The following is a 20910-nucleotide window of genomic DNA, read 5'->3' as shown; positions in this document are numbered from 1 at the left end:
AACCTCAAATGAATCTCTATTCGCCACAAGGCTTTTAGACTAGTCTGGATCATGTAATCTTACACCCACCGGATATCGTGTATCTGTATTATGGAAGCTTTTGATGTGGAATTTTGGCGTCAGGTGATCTGCGAAGACCATAGATCTTTCTCCGGTCAGTAGCTCTGTGCTGCCATTTTATGAAGTAGGAAAGGATAATTAAATGCAAAAATCTGATTCATAAAGAATTTTGTTCCAAATTGTTTCCGTCTAGACTGACAGAAATAAGTAATAAGGAAAATGGTTTGAACTCGTAAAAAGTCTGGATGACATCTGGAAGAGTCATACATATTTTGATTGGATTCGAGTCACTGCCTCTGTGTCACCACCCTCCTGCTCACCAAAAGAAATTATCTTTGCCACAGTCACTGAGGAATATATTGCTACACTAATTTAATCAGAAGCATCGGGTCAATAAAACCTCAAATTAATTGCAATCACTGGGAAATACAATGTATTACCTGTTTACTACATAGCATTTATCATATAATGCATTTTTAATGAAGTAGTGCAATAACTATGCTTAGTATTATGACACACTAAGGTCATAAAATGACCTTATAAATGTAGCTACTACAACATCATCAGTGAAAGCTTGTTGACAGATAGACAAAGTGTATCAAAAAGCAAGGAGATTATGTTTGGAAAAGGAAGAATTTGTCTTTTCCACAAATTAATGTAAAGAAATTCTACAGCCAGAGTGCGGATCATTTTTTACTTACTGTTGTATTAAGATCTGGCAACCCTATTATTATTATTATTATTATTATTATTATTATTATTTATACTTTTTCCTGCCGGGGTCAGCTCAGGACTAATTGCTCATTAGTTGCTTGATAAAAAAAGTGATCAGAGTGCTGATGCTCTGTGTGTAAAGTAAAAATGTCAATAACATTCCATCCAGAACCTGATTTGAGATCAGAGTATAAATAAAATAAGCCATCCTCGTATTTGCCCTATGTAGTCCTGTCCCAGTGGCCACACTCTAGTGGCATGTCACTGGTTGTGGCAGAGTTAAAGGTTGCCGTTGGCTACCTGCCAGGCCTGCACTGTGTTAATCACAGGCTGGTGAGGCGTCACAGCTATCTATAATAAAGGCTGTGTGATTTCCTCCACTCCATTAGCCGAGAGGAAAGGGAGAGATCACTGGAGTGAGTGCAGAAAAAATGACGGGCTGTTATATTATGAAATAGGTGAGCAACATTGAATATTTGTCATTTAAATCATTAAATTTACACCACAATAAAGTACATTTTTTTAAAATAAAAGAATAACATGCCATACTTTTTATCCATTTATAGTCAGTAGTGACTCATATTTTAAATTCCAAAGAAATATTACTTACTTCATTATGGGACCAATTACTTTTACACCTACACTAATCAGCCATGACCCCTGACAAGTACTGATCACCAGCAAGCTGACAACAGGATCATGGGCACCCAAGGCTCACCCATTTGCCACAGCCTAATCTGATTGAGCACCCATGGGATGCACCAGAGAAAAAAGTCTGCGCTACGGAGGCCCCACCCTGAAACCCAAACCATCCAAAGGATCAGATGCCAACACCCTGGTACATTCCTCTAACAATTGGCACAAAGTTTGGATCATGCAATTGTACAGGATTTCTCTTTCAACTTGGAAATAAACAAGTTGACCCATGGAAACATGATTTGCCAAGATTGGTGTGAAAGAACTAGACGCTCTTTTACAATCTGACCTCAATCTCAACACCTTTGGAACACCGTATGAACCCCAAGCCTCCTCACCTGCCATCAGTGCCTAATCTTACTGATACTAAATATTGGTATTTTAGGATGTTGGGAAACACATATAAATGTGATGATCAGACGTCTACAAATGTATGGCCATGTAGTGGATTTAAGTCAATCTTTCTCTGATTTGCTCACCTTTCCAGAGAGCACAATCATGGGGCAGTAGGCTTACTGCCTTATTTAGCTTTACAGAGATTAGGAATCAAACTACCCCTTCTTGATCTGTAAATCTTTTCAGTTAAGGAAAAAGGCCATGGAATGGAAAGTTATTAAGCTTCCAGGGTCATGTATTTTTTTTTTTTACTTGCAGACAGTTTGTCTATGATTAACAGAACTATTTAGTTTATAATTTCAAAGTAATACTGCTTGAAGATGAAGACATTATAGAGTGCATAACTTCTTTACTTTATAAATGCATAAGTGACCTGTGATGAAATGGCACCTTGTCCAGGATGTACCCCATTTCATCCCCAGAGTCACCTGTGATAGGTTCCAGGCCCCCGCGATCCTATCTACGCAGCATAGAAGATGATTGATTACGAATGATTGAATGAATAAATGAATGAATGCCACAATGCCCTTGTGGAAAACAAATGCATCCCTTAGATTTTGCTGTGTGCAATTAGAATTTTGCTGAAACCTGTTGTCCTGCCCTGACATCTAAAAGCACTTTCTGTAGTGGTAGATATGCAGCGATCCCAAATATACGCATTCATTCATTAAAATACTTGTGTGTACTTGGGTATTTTACAGCAAACTTGTTTAATGATTTAGTCTCAACCATCCACAAAAATATCTAAATAACATTTGTGTCTGCTCTATTACAGGTAACTGGAATTTGTGGGGAGATCAGCCAAGTGAGTCACTGTTTGCAGTCTTTAAGCATAATCTGAACAAAGTATTTTATTTGAATTGCCAAGGGTTGCAATTACAGCATGAGTCAAATCCTCCTGAATGGAAAGAAGAATAAGATTTTGAAAGATAATACAACAGGGTAGATGTAATTGTATTACAGTTCAAAACATGCTGAATATATTTTTAAAAAATCAGGATTTTGTTCCCCTAATTTTTCCACCTAATTTTAACTTAGTCGTAGCCAGTTCCTACTTATTATTAGAGCACCAATCAACTACAACTACCAACCAAATGTTTCCTTTGAGACACATGACACTAAGCAACCTCATCTTTTCGCCCTGCTTGTCCATGCACTGTCAGAAGGGGGGTCACACACTCGAAGGATAGCACTATCCGCTCCTCCCGCTTGCATGAACGCCTATGATTGGCTATAGCTCCAATTAATGTGGGGGCGCTAGAGTCTTATTAGAGTCATCTTATTTCTCCCCTACAGGGTTGAGGGTTCGAGTCACCTCGTGCTTTGTGGGTTTCATCCTGGTACTCGGGTTTCTCCCCACAGTCCGAAGACTTGCAGAGTAGGCTAATTGGTGTTTGCAAGTTGCCTGTAGTGTGTGACTGAATGTGTGCCCTGCAAAGGATTGGCACCAGGATCCAGGGTGGTCTCCAGGTCTCCGGCGAGTGCGTGCGAGTGAGTGAATGTGTGCGTGTGTGAGTGAAATGCATTTTGTAATAAGAGATCAAGCAACCAATAGCTAAGAAGTCTATAAACAATCAATTACATTCTTTCTTTGGCTTCCAGAAATGTTTCCCAGCTGTGTATCTCTCTCACACAAGCTTAACATACAATAGAAGATTATATCAGTTTTGAAAAAGATAATCTACAGTCACAAGAAATCTTTTAAACTCGTGAATTATTCATTTAAATCAGAAATGCCATCCATCTTCTCCAGTCATAAAAATATCACAACAGTAACATGATATAAAACAATACACTCACGCAATCATCATGAGCCTTTCTTCTGACAGCAACACAACAGTATTAGTGACTCACAAACACTTCACTTCATGCACACAGTCAAAACACGCACACACATACACACACCTTTCCTGATGCGTGGATTAGCAGATGGGCTTGCTGGCGAGGGTCCAGTTGGCCTGTCAGCCCACTTGTCACGCCACCCCTTACCCAATCTTGGCTCTCGTCTCCAAAACATTATACTAATAAGAGGTCTGACTCATGCTGAAGTCTTCCTGTGTGCAGCACCGCAGTCCATTCTTGTATGAGTCACAGTCTTCCTCCTCTTCCTCCCCGAGGGCCAGATTTAGCTCTTGTGGTAATCTTACTGTAAAGAGTAGAGTCAATTGTTTTAAAACTTTCATCTCATGCTAGAGGCTCATATAAAGCAGGATTTTGATTTTGTTTCAATTTCATCAGCATTCTATTTGCTTTAGGAATGTTTTGAACGAAATGGCAAGCATTTGTGTGTGAAATCAAATTCTTTGCTAACACTCACTTCCCACATGTAGACGAAGACCCAGATAGCGCGGTGGACGACCGGGACAGTGACTACCGCAGTGAGACAAGTAACAGCATCCCACCACCGTTCTATAGCACGTCACAACCCAATGCCTCCGTCCACCAGTATCCCATGGGTCAGCAGCATCGCTCCAACAGAGCCACCTACACCCGCTCTATTCACAGTTGTGACACCATCGACTACGACCACCAGAGAGCAATAAGGTAAAAAATCGAGAGAGGGAAGGAGACTGCCTGCTTTAAACCCCCATGTTTTTTTTTCACTCTCATCTCCAGGGATTGGTCCTGGATAATAATTACAAGCTGTTTTAAGTAGAATTGTAATATATCATTTGCAGATTAATCCTGGCTTCAACAAAAGGCACATTAATGGTGTAAAGAAAGTCCTTTCGAAGTGGACACATTATGAAAATTCCAAATATAGCTCGTGAGACTTGCTAAATGAAAAAGAATCTCATTCTCGAACGGAAAGATCCAATTAACTAGCACACACTGACCAATTGACGAATTGATTCCCAAATTGATTCAGGGGGTCAAAGGACTCGCTGGCTGAGATGTTTTTTTTATGTGCTGTGTTCTTGTTTCTTTTTCACACACGAATAAAACATTTTAAATTTCCTTTTTTCTTGAGATTTGTCCCTTTTATCTTAGGGGTCACCACATCAGATCATTTGATCCTGAAGATCTGGCGCAGGTTTCATTCCTATCACAACCCTCCCTTTTTTTTTTTTTTTTAGAATCAGGCTTGCATGCGGTGGTTGGATCATATGGGGTTATAGGCTTTAGGGCCTTGCTCAAGGACAGAACACTGGCGACCTGACAGTTGTGGGTCTTGAACCACCGATCCTCTGAGACTCTGAACACGCCTCGGCCACCATGGGCCCTCTGTGAACTATTTAACATCATAAAAAACAATGATGTTGTTATTGCACAACGTGTATAAAACTGTTTGTACACTGAGGACACTATTCTGTTTTTGTCTTTTAATTTGAATTCAATGTAAAATAGGAAAACAGGTGGAGCTGATTTTAGTAGCTAACCACACCTCTTGATTATCTATTAGTTCTTTGACATGTGATTGTATTATTCTCCACCTCTAGGCGATAACCGGACTTATAAACTGATGTCAATCACAGCAAGATGACCCAAAGCCTCAAAGCTTTGTAAGGTCCACTCCTGGAGATTATAAAAAATCTTCCATTAGAAGCATTTATACGTACTGTATGAGCCCTGTATGAGCAAGTGCGATACGATTCTAGCTGCAGGAAATATTTTTCAGTTTCATTTTCATTGTTTAAGCAGTTTTCAGCACCTCAATTGATGCTGGTTTCTGTAGCGTAGCTTAAACAGAGCAGGTGATGACAGCATCGCCTGGACTACCTCAGGATGTGTGTGGGTGTGTGTATTGCCCTGTGGTGTGCTTTCTGCATAAAAAAAGATCTTTTATCCTGCACTGCTTTATGCATCGTTCAATAAACTGCAGTGGTCAAGAGTGCACATTGATGAGTATGAGTGTTAGCAAATGCATACGTGCACTACAAGAGTATGTTAACTCAGGGATGTCTAAGTGCATGTGGGTCAGATTAGGAGTGTGGGCAGGTGGGTGGTTGAGTGTTTTTCCTCCTTCCATTCTCACTGTATTTAACAGACTCATTCATCAGCATTAGAATTTTTTTTTACCTCATTTATTATTGTTTTTGGCAAGCAATTTGCTTGTATTTATCATGATTGTTTTTTTCCTCCATTGCTCGTTCATTGATGTAGCTATGGGGCGTAAATTCCAGCAGAAAGCCATTCTTTGCTCTACAACTTGGGGATTTTTTTTTTTTGTCTTTCTTTAATTCAATCAGCTGTAATATTACCACTATATGGCATTTACACGTTAACATTGATTATCAATCATATACCAGGAACTGGTGAGCGGATTATAGACACCCAAGGCTTATTATGCCTGTGGAGAGCCACAGTTGGCATTGTTCGTACCCACAGAAAAGCCAGTGCTCAAGCACAACAGCTGAAAAAAGTCAATGCTAGACACGAAAGGCATCAGACACCCAGTGCACCACAACCTGACGGCAAAATTCCCAAGGTTGCCAACCTGGCCTCTAAATTCCCCAGATCTGATTAAGCACTCATGGGATACACCGGTCAGATATATTTTACTTGTGTTAATGAACCTTAATTACTTTTGTAAGAACTGTGTTTAAATAAATAATTTACACTGAGCTCTACATGATTGTGTAATCTATAGTTAAAATCTAACACCCTTTTAGTTACTGTTTCAAAACACTGCTTTTAAATCGTCCACCTACAGACATTCACAAGCTGCATGCTTTTAGTGCGTCCATAGAACAAAGTGTTTTTACTGCCAAAATACAGGAATATCCTGACAGTTGTTTGAGTCCCACTCAGCATGATGTAACAGGTTTGGCACCCTGGGAATAGCCGGTGCTTTTCCGAACCAAAGCCTCCCAAGGTCTTTTCCGCATTGTGTTGATGCATAAATGTGAGTGTGTCTGTGTGAGTGTGTGTGAGTTTTATGAGTCATCTTTGTTGTTCTTGACATTTTCCCACTTTAGTCGTCCCACGGCTGCCAAAGTAGCTTCATCTTTTAGATTGATGGTTTGCTTTCTCATCTGAGTTTGTTTTCTGTTCTGCAGTTTCAAATGAGGTCCTCCTTCAGTCTCTCTCTCTCTCTCTATCTCTCTCTCTCGCTTGCTCTCTTTGCCTCTTTATATTTCTTGTATACTGTTATATAATCTTCTAATTTCTGGTTGATTTTCTTGACTGAAGCAACAGCACAAAGATTTACAGTCAGTGCTTTTTATCATTGTCTAACTAATGCTGGTGCTTTGAATATTTATTTATTATATGAAAATTAATTGATATTTGATATCAATTATAAAGTACTATGAAATCCTATACAGTTACTTACATATGAATTATTTATTTATATTGTCATAATATAGCTATTTAAAACCTCTTTTTTTTTTTCTTAAACATTTTTTATTTTTATCATTGTACATACCATGGGTTCCAATTATATGGACTGTGATGTAAAAGGTCTTCAAGGAACCTGAACACTTTCTGTATACTTTTTTTTTTTAAACAAGACTTTATATAGTAGCACCACCACTAGGGAGTCTTTGAACCTTTTTTTTTTTATTTTCTCTGGGGGAAATCTTTGAATTCTGAACCATAAGAAACATTTCCATGTAGGATTTTTATAGGAAACTATGAACCCTTGACAATAACACAAACCCTTGTGTATGCTGTTTTCTATGTGTGTATGTGTAGTATTTTTATTCCATATTTGTCTCATTGGTTGCTTAAAGAATACAAGGTGTATCCTGTATGGTATGTTACATATACATATGTAACTTATTTAAAAAAACATGCAAAGTAGTAATTCAAAATAGAAAAACGTCCTTAATTTTTTGCTCACAAAAGTTCCCAAGTAAAATAATTTTAAAAAACTAACTCTCTTTTGCTTTCTTACTTTCTTTTGCTTTTTTTCTCTCAGTCCGGCAGGAAGCTATGCGTCATCAGCAGAGTTGAGCCACTGCAGCTCACAGCTAAGCGAGGAAGAATATGGCGAGCGGGAGCTGTATGATGAAAATGACTCCTACCACTCATGCCACTCATCTGTCTCCTACAGTAAAGGCTCTCCAGACTGGGAACCAGATGAGACAACAGGTGCCTACAGTGATGAGGGCGCCTATAGCAAGGATGGTGGTGAGGAAGGTGCCCTTTATGAAGAAGAAGTTGACCCATATGCTGAAGATGCTGACTTGTATGAGGGTGAAGAAGAGGACTTCAATTATAACGATGAAGATCTGTACCCTGTGGATGAGGCTCTCAGTGAAGATCAGGAGCCTCCATACACTCCGACCCCTACCAGCACTGCATCCAAATTGGCTGTGCCATCGACTGCCAGGCCACCACTAGAGAAACAGACATCTGTGCATCAACAGCCACCGACCCAGCAGGCACAACCAGGCCAAAATGCAAACCAGATGGCTTGTCCAGCTCAAATGCAGCCATCAAATCAAGCACCAACTCAACCGCCACTAATCAATCAAGCTCCAAGCAAACCCAATCAAACACAGCAGCAGCCCAGGCCACCTCTCCAGCAACAACATTCCACAGGTCCCATCCCATCTGTCCAGTCCTTCTTCGCTATGGCCAAACCGCTAACTGCTGTTTTTGGATTGGGTGGATCTATTTCGATGTCCTCACAGCCTCCTGCACCCACACCCCAACCCCAAAGACCTCAACCACAACCACAACCTGCAGCACCTCAGCCCCAAGCTGCACCAGTCCAACCCCTTGCTATTGGAGTCCAGCAAGCTGCTCCAGCCACAGCCAAACCCACAGAATCTCCAACACAGCCACCCACACTCACTGATCAACCTTTATCCCCTGTAGCCAAGCCAACCACACCCCCAGAGCAACCACAGGCCATTGAGGAACCACCAGTGCATGAGGAGCAAACTCAAAAGGATAAGGAGATTCCTGTAGAAGGATCTCCTCTGGAGGAAAAAGAGAGAGAGGTCACCCCTCCAACAACACCACCAGAGGAGAAGGAACCAGAGTCTTGTCCAGACGGGTATGGCTGTTATTTGCATAGATTGCAGCAAAAGGTATAAAAAATGTATATGAGTCATCACTGTAGTTGGCTCTCTCTCAACATCTTCAAGAGTTGAAGACACTAGTTTGTGTCAATAGCCATCAACTTTAAGTCCAACCCAAACTTACATAGTTCTATTGGTTTTGACCCCTATAAAAAAGTTCTATCGTAAGGGGGACGGTATATCCTGTTATCCAGTTATGCATGGTCTTAGGCCTAACTCAAACAGCAAAAACAGCATACAACATACCTCTTTATGTCTGTATTCCCTTTTATCTGTGTATAGAGAGCCAGAAGTTGAGGAGGTGAAGGAACCTATCGACCCTGCAGTAAGAGCTAAAGAGAACTGGCTACGGCTCTTCAATAAGGTCCGACAGCAGCTGCAGGAGGTAGGTCTTTTAAAACACTCTTATGTCCATGGGCTATTATGGTGAAGTTCAATGGTGGTCATCAATCCTGAATCTGGATGATAAATCAGAAGGGGAATTAAGTGTATGCTAAAATGATGCATGATCTATGGACTATTGATTTTTGAATGGCTGTCTTGGATGGAAACCTAAAACTGACTTGTGATGGGATTCAAGGCAACAGTCATTTCAATTCATATCACTGCTTGGGCCTCTTTACAAACTTTATTTTACTACAGTGCTGTGAAAAAGTATTTGCCCCCTACCTGGTTTTAAAAAAATGTTTTTGGTATTGCATATTTGTCACATGTAAATGATTGAGATCATCAAACAAATTTCAATATTGCATAACGATAATTTAAGTAAATACATAAATCAACTGTTAAAATGATGAGTTCATTTATTAAGGGAAAAAAGCTGTCCAAACCTGCCTGGCTCTATGTAAGAAAGTAATAGCCCCTAAACTTAGTAACTGGTTGTGCCACCCTTAATGATGAATCATAAACACTGACCTTGGCTGAGGCAAGTAAGACTTGCAGTTCTTTAGATGCTGTTCTGGGTTTCTTTTATGAGCTCCTGGATAAATTGTTGTGCTCTTGGAGTCATTTTGGTAGGTTGACCACTCCTGGAAAGGGTTACCACCGTTCCAGGTTTTCCAATTGGTGAATAATAGCTCTCACTGTGACTGTGCCTTAAAAATGGCTTTGTACTCCTTTCTAGACTCATACATGTCAATTATTTCATTTCTCATGTGTTGTTTTTTAAGATCTTGAGAGTGTGCTTGACTTTGTCAGACAGGTTCTATTTAAGTGATTTATTGATTCAACAAGTCTGGCAGTAATAAGGCCTTGGTGTGGCAAGTGAAAATTTATTTGGCTTTCCAAAAAAATTTAGGGGCCTCCCCTATCTTCAGGTATGCGAAGGAGCGGGGCCGCGGAAATAGGCAAGGCTAGTGAGCTATCGCCGTTAATGATCTCGGGCTTCTCCCCACGCTATAAAACACAGCGGAGAGTGTCTGTTGGGCTACTGGACTTTGCTACACGGTGTGAGTGCGACGCGCGCGCAACACCACGGAAGAGCATCATGGAAGTGGGGCAATGGAACGCGCCCCAGGGCGCTCCTGCGGCTCTTCAAGGTTCTCGCGTAAGTTGAGCCGGATTATGGCGACCCTGCCGCCAAAGAGGAAACGGCCACAAGGGGGCTTACGTCACGGCCATTTCCTCCCTGCCGGGGAAAGCCGTCCAGCCGCCGGACGTCAGAGAGGAGAGAGAGAGAGCTGGGAGGGGTCGGTCCCAAAACTTAAGCAAGAAGAGTCAGCGTGACCGGACGGAGGCAGGAGCTGCTGTCCACGCAGCCCCACGCTGCCGCTCTGTCCGCTGTCACTGCTCACCAGCCTGTGCCCGCATGCCAGCGGGGCACTGCCCACCAGACCTGCAAGTGCACCTTCTTTCCTACCCTTTCTTTCCATCCTCCCTCCTTTAACTCTTTCCTTCTCAATTTTAGCCCAAATAAATTATCCATTTTCCCGTAACGCACCGCCCGTGCAAAAAAGGGTCGAACCAGTTAAAGTTACATAATAGTAAAATTGGTTTAATGATCTTAATCATTTAAGTAAATGACAAACATGCAAAAAATTAAACAGTCAGGAAATACTTTTGCACAGCACTGTATAACATTTTGGCTTGGTGCACTTAGATTTACTTGATGATTTTCCCTTTTGTATAGACGCATTTGCTAAATCTACTAATGCTAAAAAGGCTTTGTCTTGCTTATGTTATAACCACTGCGGATAACTGCTTCCACGCAATTTTGTCACCTTGCTTCTTTTGTTTTGTCTGTTTCATTTTGGCTGTTTTCTCGTTTTTGTCTGTATCCCACCATTTTGTTTTCTCTCCAGTCTCTTTTCATTGCTTTGGTGTTTTGCATGTTCATTCAGATGGGCCATGCTTGGACAAGAGTCAGGTGGGTTTGCTCTGTTGGTTTAATAGTTGCGTGGTGGTTTTGTAAAGGTCCTGTATGAACATTTATGTGCATACAGTACAACAAGACAAGAGCTTATGGAAACATGAATTAGTTTGTTCTTAATGCTGATGGCAAATACATGATCATACATTTAACCCTGAGTGTGTTGCTCAGCTTCCACTGCCGTTAATGAATCACTTAAAAGAGAGGTTGCTGGATTTTAGATTGAAGAAAGTAAGGTAGGTGTAAATCATCTGCGATATTACTCTCTGCCAAGAAATTTCAAAGTGAGCAACCCTTCAATCTACTACCTATCGTTATATTTTACACTAATGAAGCAGTGTCATGGGGAAAATTATAGTCAAACCTGCCTCAGAATCCTAATTGCTGTTTCCATAATTGCTAATTGATTTCTGTGTGTAATTTGTGTAAAGGTCTGAGAATACAGCCTTTCCTGAGAACCTGTTTTTCAGACTGTAATTTTATCAATTTGCGACAAACATCAGATGATGGTATACTAATGGTATACTAATTATTTCTTTCATGCTGTTAAAATCAGGTGCTTATTAGGATGATCATGTAAATTACAGCTCTTTGACGCTTTTTGAACGCATGAATCTTGGTGATTGTTGTGGTTTGGGCACAAAACTGTGTACTCACTAATGTGCTGTAAATATGTTGATTTTAGTTTTTGGGTCAAGCCTAATGAGGGATTGTAAAGTGCTCTCCAAACCATGTCAGCATGAATGCTCTTGTTATTTCTCTCTCTCTCTCTCTCTCTCTCTCTCTCTCGCTTTCTCTTACTCATATCTTCTCAGGAACGGGGGGAGACAGATTCCCAGTCTCTTTGGTTTGGAAAGGGCGGGTAAGTCATGCTGGTCAAAGTCAAGAATTTACTTAATATTCTGTTTTGAAATCAGCAGAATAAAATGGACTAAATTTAATTAAACTAGAACTAAAAACTTTTACATGAGGTCAGGACAGCTTAACCCACTCAGAGGAACAAGCTAGAAGCTCTGGTTTGCATATACACTGATCAGCCATAACATTTAACATTTAAAATTTTGTATCAGTTATAAACCAGTAAACTGGTGACAGGATCATGGGCACTCAAGGTGTGTCACCACAGTCCACAAGTACCAAAGGCCATCCTGCCTGAAACGTTCCCACGGAAAAGCCAATGCGACACAAATAGCAGGAGAAAAGTCAATGCTGCCCATCAGAGAAATGCCTGAGAACACTCATTGCATCTCACACGTTGAGCCAAACAAGCAAAGAGCCAATGGCCACCAATCCAGTCTCCAGACTCCTTCAAGGCCCCACCTGGCAACTCAACACCCAAAGGATCTGCCGCAAACATCCTGGTCCTAGAAACCACAGCACATCTCCAGAGGCCCTGCAGAGCCATGCTCCAAGGGACCAGATCTGCCCCAGAGGCACAAGGACCTACACAATACAGGGCTTAATGTTTTCCATTGAAATGTTATGGCTCACCAGTGAGCTCACACACGCACGAATTAGCTAGTTCAGTGAATTTCAAACCTGGCCTTAAGCATTTTAGTGCTTTTAACAACCCAGCTAATTAACATCCACTTTAATTTCTGAATTAAAGTGGGTTTATTACAGCAGGGTAAGTGCTAAAATATGCAGGGTTCTTATGGGACCAGGGTTGAGAACTGATAACCCAGTGTCATTGTGATTGGGAAAACAGAATATGACATCCCTCATACCCAGAGAGCACAGCCAGTCTTGCTCCTTGGTTCCTGACGGTGGATGGCTGCATCATCATCAGGATTTGAACTCATTATCAGCCAACAAGAGGGTGAACTCTTTTCTGTCACACCACTCAGGAGCTCATAAGTTGTAGATATTATTGGGATTGGAGTACCATGTTAAGTCAGAAGCACTTTGCGTCTTGCTGGGAATCTCTTATTATTATTTATAGGTTGAGAATTACAGTACACACTCACCCATTTGTTCAGGTTTTAGATTTCTTGTACACACACACACACACACACACACACTTAGACATAGTTTATTGTTTTAATCTAAGTGCAGATAATCTAAAGACATTCTCTGTGCCAGCAGGGAGATAATTTCCAAACTTCCCTCCAGTCGTCTCTTAGGGCTTTATTGTTCTGCTGTTAGGCATTAAGGTAGAAAAGTGTAGGCCTGTCAAGATGCACTAGGCTCTGACTCAGCAAACTGTGTGTTTAGAGTTTAGATATTATTAGTCAGGAGACCTATCAATCACTCCGGGTCATCATTGTAAACATTGCTTTCAAGTATATCCCTGCTTGCGAACAGAATCTCATTTCAGGTATATTGAAAAAAAAGAAGAAAAAAAAGGAACGCTAAGGGTTTTTTGTTTCCCTTGTTCATGCAGAATGGGAGGAGCTTTGTACAGCATAGACAGCATGCCTGACCTACGCAAGAGGAAAGCCATCCCATTAGTCCGGGATCTGGTGAGTAACAGGCCCAAGTAATGAAATCTTTTTGTGCGCACAATACATCACATATCTTTGTGCACATGTTTATTTATAATCTTTTTTCCTTTCTGTCCTTTGCTGTCTCTGCCTTCTCACAGGCTATGGTAAGTTTTTAAAGCCTTAAGTATATGATACACTCCTGGCAAGCAGCAAGGAAATTAAAGGTGGCATCAAACGGGGACTTGTGCAGAGTAACAGAACACAGTCATGAAAGTCCAGACCCTCTTTATTTCTCTATATCATCCCCTGCTACACTAATGCACTTATCTTAGTGTTTCACCAGTGCTTGGATATCATCAAGGAAGAAAGTTTTCTTAGAGCAGACTGCCTGGCCTACCAGGAACTCTTTTAATGGTCCAAACATGTGCCTTGGAGCAAGGTCAGGACTGGATGTGGAATGTTGCAATAACTACCAGATATATTCCTGTAATGTGCAAGTGGTGTTAGTGAATGATTGTGCATACAGTTTTCACAGACAGATGGATTTCTTTCACAAGTTGGCAGCAAATCTGAAAATCGACAAATCTTTTAATTTTCAAAAATGAGGCGTTCCACTCACTGAATGTTAACAAGAACAACTGAACTGCGCTCTAATCCACCTCTCCTTTATGCGATTGGCTCGAGAAGTTTCATCACAAGTCCCAGTTTGACCTAACCACCGCATTAAAATTTTTTTGCAATAATTAAAGATATTTTAGTAATCATGTATTTCAATATTGCCTTGCCTTTAAAATATCTGGCCCATAAATAAGCTCCGCCCACTGTTAATTTACAGCAGCTACTTTAACAAATTAAATTAAGAGTTGTTCCCAAAACCTTTGGCCTGTAGTGGATGTACTGTTTTCAGTATAATATCTAACCTTTGTTTTTTCAGAAAGTGATGAAATGATTCAGATTTTCTTTCTATGTGTCTCCGAATGCAGTCTTTGGTTCAGAACTCTCGTAAAGCCGGAATCACGTCTGCTATGGCATGTAGCACACTCAACAATGAGGAACTAGTGAGTACTCTGTGTGTATGGCCATATGTTATGGTCAAATAAAAAGTCTTAAAATCTAGGAAAGAGCAGATTATTTTTTTGCACCCACTAATCTAGGTTTTGAAGCATCTCAATCTGTTTCCTACTACAGAAAAGTCACGTGTATAAGAAGACCCTGCAGGCTCTGATCTACCCCATCTCCTGCACAACCCCCCACAACTTCGAAGTGTGGACAGCCACTACACCTACCTACTGTTACGAGTGTGAGGGGCTGCTGTGGGGTATCGCCAGACAGGGCATGCGCTGCAGCGAGTGTGGGGTCAAATGCCACGAGAAGTGCCAGGACTTGCTCAATGCTGACTGCCTGCAGAGTGAGTGAGCAAGATATGCTGGGATTCTTTTAAGAGCCACATCACTCACTTACTCACTCATCTGTCTATACCGCTTAATCCTATATTCCGGGTCGCGGGGGGCCTAGAGCCTATCCCCACACACACACATACATTCACTCACGCACTCATTCACACACTACAGGCAATTTGGGAGTGTGAACACCAATTAACCTAATCTGCATGTCTTTGGACTGTTGGAGGAAACCTGGGTACCTGGAGGAAACCCACCAAGCATGAGGAGGACATGCAAACTCCATGCACAGAGAGACGGGAATCCAACCCGGATCCTGGAGGTGCAAGGCGACAGTGCTAGAGCCACATCATTCAACAACATCAATCAATTTATTATGTGATATATAGTATATGTAAGTCATTTGACCCCAAAAGAGTGGAAGGTAATAGTAAAGCAAATTTTGAGAACAACTGAACAATCTTTAAAACATCAATCATCTCAACAACAGATAAAAACAACATGACTCTTGGAAGAGCTCATTGTCTCTCCACTAATATACTAGTTAATCAGCTATCAACAAGCTTGGATCAAATGTTTTACACTCTTGGCTCTGGTGCGTGTTTCTTAGGGGCTGCTGAGAAGAGCTCTAAGCACGGCGCAGAGGACCGTACTCAGAACATCATCATGGTCCTAAAGGACCGCATGAAGATCCGGGAGCGCAACAAACCCGAGATCTTCGAGCTCATCCAGGATGTTTTTGGCGTGGTGAAGGCGACCCACTGCACGCATATGAAGCAGATCAAGCAGAGCGTTCTGGATGGGACGTCCAAATGGTCTGCCAAGATCAGCATCACAGGTCAGAGCTCGAAGCCTGTCTGAATGTTACAGCGTTTTAGCAAATGAAATGCATAAAGTAATTCTGTACTGAAACGTGTGTTTGCTTCTGTCACAGTGGTCTGTGCTCAAGGACTGCAGGCCAAGGATAAGACCGGCTCCAGTGATCCTTACGTCACAGTTCAGGTGGGAAAGACCAAGAAAAGGACCAAGACCATCTATGGCAACCTCAATCCTGTCTGGGATGAGAGTTTCCACTTGTAAGCCATGTTTTTCACTCCTAGCCTGCCAAGCACTGTGTGTTATCAAAGCAATGTTCATTATTTAGTGAACATCGGAGAAAATTCTACTCAAGGAGTCAAATAATAAATAGGATAAGAAAAAAACAAAGAATGGGGTTACAGTCTGACGTAAAGATTATATCTGTAAAACGGCATGTGCTGTTAAATGTTTTGTTTTTGTTTTTTCTTGTTGTATCACAGCAATTTGCCAGTAATATATTTCTTTTATTTACTAAAAGAATAACACACCCTATTTTTTTCTATGTATACTTACATTTACTCATGTGTACTGTATATGCCACTGTATATGCCAAGTTATTGTCAAGACTCATTTCCTTTTATTCAGCTTGTTGTTTTTTTAACTGAAAATGATGAAGTATTAAAATGTGCAGAAACGTATTTAATATACTGTAGCACTTGTGATTTGCCTTGCAGCCAGACTGTCTGAGCCGCTGTAACAAAAGATTATTCAAACAATTTCCGACCAATCAGAGTCAAGTATTCAATAGTGCTGTGGTATAAAATAAAAAATATATGAATAAAAAATGGCATTCAAGTCAAACCGGGACTTTTGATTATGCTGCAATAAGGGAACACCGTTATGAGAGTAAAACTCCCTTTATTTCTCTGTATAATCCCCTGTTACACTAATGCAGTTATCCCAGCATTTCACTAGTGCTTGGATACCGTCGAAGTTTTCTCAGTACGCCAGAGCCATGATCAAACTGCCTGCGTTATGTCTGAAACGCTGGCCTCCCAGGAACTCCTTTAATGGCCCAAACATATGGAAATGGCTTGTGGCAATAACTCCCAGCTAAGTTCCTGTAATGTGCATGTGGTGTTAATTGTGTGTACAGTTCTCATTATCTGTCGATTTTCAAGGATCAGGTGTTCCACTCTCTGAGTGAGTACAGTAACGTCTGTACTGGGCTCTGAGCCACCTCAGCCGGAATTGTCTTTCACGGATGTACGGCTTTCTTTAAACCGTTTGCACTGTTCAAATGTTTTACTGCAGCTGTCAGGGAAAATATTTGACAGTATACATCACCGTACTGTGCTTAAAGTCTTCTGTAAATGTCAATTGGTTTTATGCCTTCATTCACAAGAAATTTCATCCAGGCCCTGATTTGACTTGAACGCCCGTCGTAAATATACTGTACTGGTCATATACAAACTCCGAGTTTGTGTTCATGTTACTAGTGAGTGCCACAACTCCTCCGACCGAATAAAGGTGCGAGTGTGGGACGAAGACGATGACATTAAATCTCGTGTGAAGCAGAGGTTCAAGAGAGAGTCTGATGATTTCTTGGGCCAGACCATCATCGAGGTCCGGACTCTCAGCGGAGAAATGGATGTGTGGTACAATTTAGGTGAGCTGTGTGTGTGTGTGTCTGAGAGAGAGAGAAAGACTAGAGAGAGAGGGAGAGAGTTTAATCATACTGAAGAAAACTAATTAAGGCGGAAATGAGAAGAATCTAAGAATAGAGAGAGGTTGAGTTAATTTACGACCTGTCATTTTCCCTCTTTCTCTCTTTTCCTCTCTCGTTGCTTCTCTCCCTGCTCGTACAGACAAGCGCACAGATAAATCTGCCGTGTCTGGAGCCATCCGCATGCACATCAGTGTGGAAATCAAAGGAGAGGAGACAGTGGCTCCGTACCATGTCCAGTACACCTGCCTACACGAGGTCAGCTTACTGTACTATACCCTATACTGACAAGGATCAGCTTACTGAGGATGGATGAATGTATTTTAATGTGATTTTTCCCTTGATAGCTCAATACTGAAATTAAACAGAAACTGAGAGTAACTGGAAGTTAGTGGGGTTCAGTGTCAAGGCTGCTGTATCATTTTTTTTTTTTTTTTGCGCTAATTAACCCCACTGGTGTTATGCACACGAAAAGGAAACGGTAGATGAGGAACCTCTGACATTAGAGCTTTGGGGATCTTGAAAACAGGTTTTTTTTTTTTTGGTAAGTTTTTTAAAAGGTCCCCTTATGTAGGATTAGTCTTTTAGTAAAACTCAGGTCTCAGACCTTTCCAATGTGTGTTAATGCTCCTCCCTGAGCTCTCTTATATGAGGTCACAGTAGACAGGAAATCTAATTGAATTGTTTAAATAAATGTTTGTTTGTTTTTCCCTAATATACACATTGAGGATCCATCTGAATATATAAAAATTATTAAATGTTTTAAACATTTTGCACAAAAGTTCAAATTTAATATATGTATGATCAGGGCAGAGTTATATATCAATATACACTACCGCTCAAAAGTTTGGGATCACTTGCACATTTTTTTGTTTTCCAAAGAAAAACCCATTTTCAGGCAATTCACAAACAATTTTATCCATCTCACAAACAATTAAAGTTCTTTGGGATTTTGACTGTAATGGAGCAGCCAGCACTGTCTCCGGAATCGAACCCTATTGAGCTGTTGTGGAAGCAGCTTGACCGTATGGTACGGAGGAAGACTCCATCAAGACAATCAAAGTCAATATTTTGAACTCTAGCAATGTCAGCATGTCTTGTTCTTTTGCTTAATTTTCCATTTAGACTAATTTTAGGTGTGTTTTCTTGGAAACAATAAAAAATATCTAAGTAATCCCAAACTTTTAAGCTTTTGTGTATATCAATATAAATAAAATCAATATTCTCTTTGCCCCTTGGGCTTTTTCCCTTTCTTAAGGGTCAATACATCATTCAATCTAGGCTTGCGACTGGCACTAGAGATGCCCTGGCACTGTTGGGACTTTGAGCAAGGCCGTTAACCATATGCCCTTCCTCAAGGGCCCAACAGTGGCATTACGGAGGTGGCGGGGCTCAAACCACCAATCCTCTGATTATGTGATGTCCTGAGTACTGAGTCAGTCAGTGGTCACAATAATAAAGTAGAAGTTTGCCAACTCTGAGAAGTCTAATAAAAACTACAAAAAGCCGTTAATGTCGTAACCACTTCTACACATTTTTTTTGTGCGGTTAAATCTAAACCACTGAATTAGTTTCGCTGAAAGTCTCTCTATTGATCGACGCGTTTCTCCAGTGTCTTATTGGCAGCGTTTGTGTCTGCAGCACCTATTCCACTACACCACTGAAGAACAGAACGGCGGCGTGGTAAAGATCCCTGACGCTAAAGGAGATGACGCGTGGAAAGTATATTTTGAGGAGACGGCTCAGGAGATCGTGGACGAGTTCGCCATGAGATACGGAGTGGAGTCCATCTACCAAGCCATGACGTAAGCAGAGTAGAGAGAAAAATAGAGACAAAGCAAGATTAATGAACTTTTTTAATGCAACCACTTGCATATACTTATTACTAGTATGCAACGTGTGTGTGTGTGCTGTTTCCAGGCACTTTGCATGTTTGTCATCTAAGTACATGTGTCCTGGTGTGCCAGCTGTGATGAGCACCCTGCTGGCCAACATCAATGCTTACTACGCCCACACCACCCAGTCATCCAACAACGTCTCTGCCTCAGACCGCTTCGCTGCTTCCAACTTCGGGGTTCGTTCACCTTGGGCTTCTAAACTTTTTAATCCCATTTTTTCCAATATGGTCTTGTAACACCCAGCATTCCCCATCATACAGCTGCTCCAAACTGGGTAACAAGAGTTAGGAGCCTATAACTTTCCAAGCTTCCGCTCTTGGAGCAAAGCACTATCATACACATGAGTTCTCAGATGCCATTGATTGCTCAGTGTTGCTTTGATGGACAGGGTGATTGTTTTTGTCTCTTTGTGTGTTCTGCAGAAAGAAAGGTTTGTAAAACTACTGGACCAACTCCATAACTCTCTAAGAATCGACCTTTCTATGTACAGGGTATGGATGCACAATACACGCCCGTTTACACACTCATCAACTTTCAGGAGCCAGGTTTGTGATACACACTTCATCACAATGTCTTGCATATCTTGCAGAATAACTTCCCAGCTAGCAGTCCCGAGCGGCTGCAGGACCTGAAGTCAACTGTGGATCTACTCACTAGCATCACATTCTTCAGGATGAAGGTTTGTAGGCTTCAGGATGGAGATTTCTCTATACCACAGTGCTGCTGAGTTCCTGATTCTGATTGGCCAAAAGCACTTTTAACTGTTGTTTTGGCTCTGAGCCATTCCACAGTTTTATATAAAGTCGCTCTACTGAATGTGTTGCTGTTTCTATAGTAACGGGTCTCTCCTGGAGATGCATTGCTGTTTAACGAAGAAAAACCTTTAGTTGCTGATATGCTTATTTAGCATTTTTGGCAAGAGGCTCTGAGGTCTTTGTGCTTAATGGTTTCTAACAAGCTGCATTTGTTTTATTGACTTGAATAGAGAGCGAAAGAATAGTTCACAGCTACTATGATGTCAGCGATAACAGGAAAGAACTTATTAATTAGCTGTTAATGGATTTAAAGTAAGGTTGTTGTTTAATAAATAAAAATAGTCATGGATGTAGTATAAGGGGGTGTTAAAGTCAAACAGGGACTGAAATAATTTCTCCAGGTTTTTGTAAAAATTTACGATACTCTTAACCAGAATAAAACATTTAAATAGCTTAAAAAGTTTTAAAGAAGTCTGGACGTCTGTGAAGGATGATCTCGGCCAAGGTGGCTTGGAACTCACTGGAGTCGTTTCTGTAAACTTTTAGCGAGTTGAATGTAAAATTGCCAACTAATTTGTCGCAAGAGATGCACCTGTCTGTGGGAACTGTACACACAACCAACACATTCACCAACACCACTTTGTCATTTCCAAGGAGTTCCTGGGAGGCCAGCTTTTCAGACGTGAAGCAGGCATGCAG

General features: G+C 41.0%; 1 protein-coding gene across 1 annotated transcript in view; it reads left to right on the top strand.

Moving 5' to 3' along the window:
- LOC128513463 (protein unc-13 homolog A) overlaps nt 1-20910 on the top strand; it is a 50583-nt gene that overhangs the window by 12240 nt on the left and 17433 nt on the right. The window contains exons 8-24 of the mRNA XM_053487211.1: nt 2642-2671; nt 4197-4410; nt 7730-8815; nt 9123-9225; nt 12024-12070; nt 13592-13670; nt 13793-13798; nt 14618-14692; nt 14823-15042; nt 15645-15872; nt 15969-16110; nt 17332-17501; nt 17701-17816; nt 19200-19363; nt 19479-19632; nt 19879-19947; nt 20046-20135. Of these exons, the coding sequence (XP_053343186.1) occupies nt 2642-2671; nt 4197-4410; nt 7730-8815; nt 9123-9225; nt 12024-12070; nt 13592-13670; nt 13793-13798; nt 14618-14692; nt 14823-15042; nt 15645-15872; nt 15969-16110; nt 17332-17501; nt 17701-17816; nt 19200-19363; nt 19479-19632; nt 19879-19947; nt 20046-20135 (2993 nt within the window). The remainder of the gene's footprint in view (nt 1-2641; nt 2672-4196; nt 4411-7729; nt 8816-9122; nt 9226-12023; nt 12071-13591; nt 13671-13792; nt 13799-14617; nt 14693-14822; nt 15043-15644; nt 15873-15968; nt 16111-17331; nt 17502-17700; nt 17817-19199; nt 19364-19478; nt 19633-19878; nt 19948-20045; nt 20136-20910) is intronic.

Source organism: Clarias gariepinus, chromosome 25 (assembly GCF_024256425.1).
Source record: "Clarias gariepinus isolate MV-2021 ecotype Netherlands chromosome 25, CGAR_prim_01v2, whole genome shotgun sequence".
Classification (NCBI taxonomy): domain Eukaryota; kingdom Metazoa; phylum Chordata; class Actinopteri; order Siluriformes; family Clariidae; genus Clarias; species Clarias gariepinus.
Note: the sequence above shows the minus strand (reverse complement) of the source record. Positions and strands in the feature narration are given on the sequence as shown.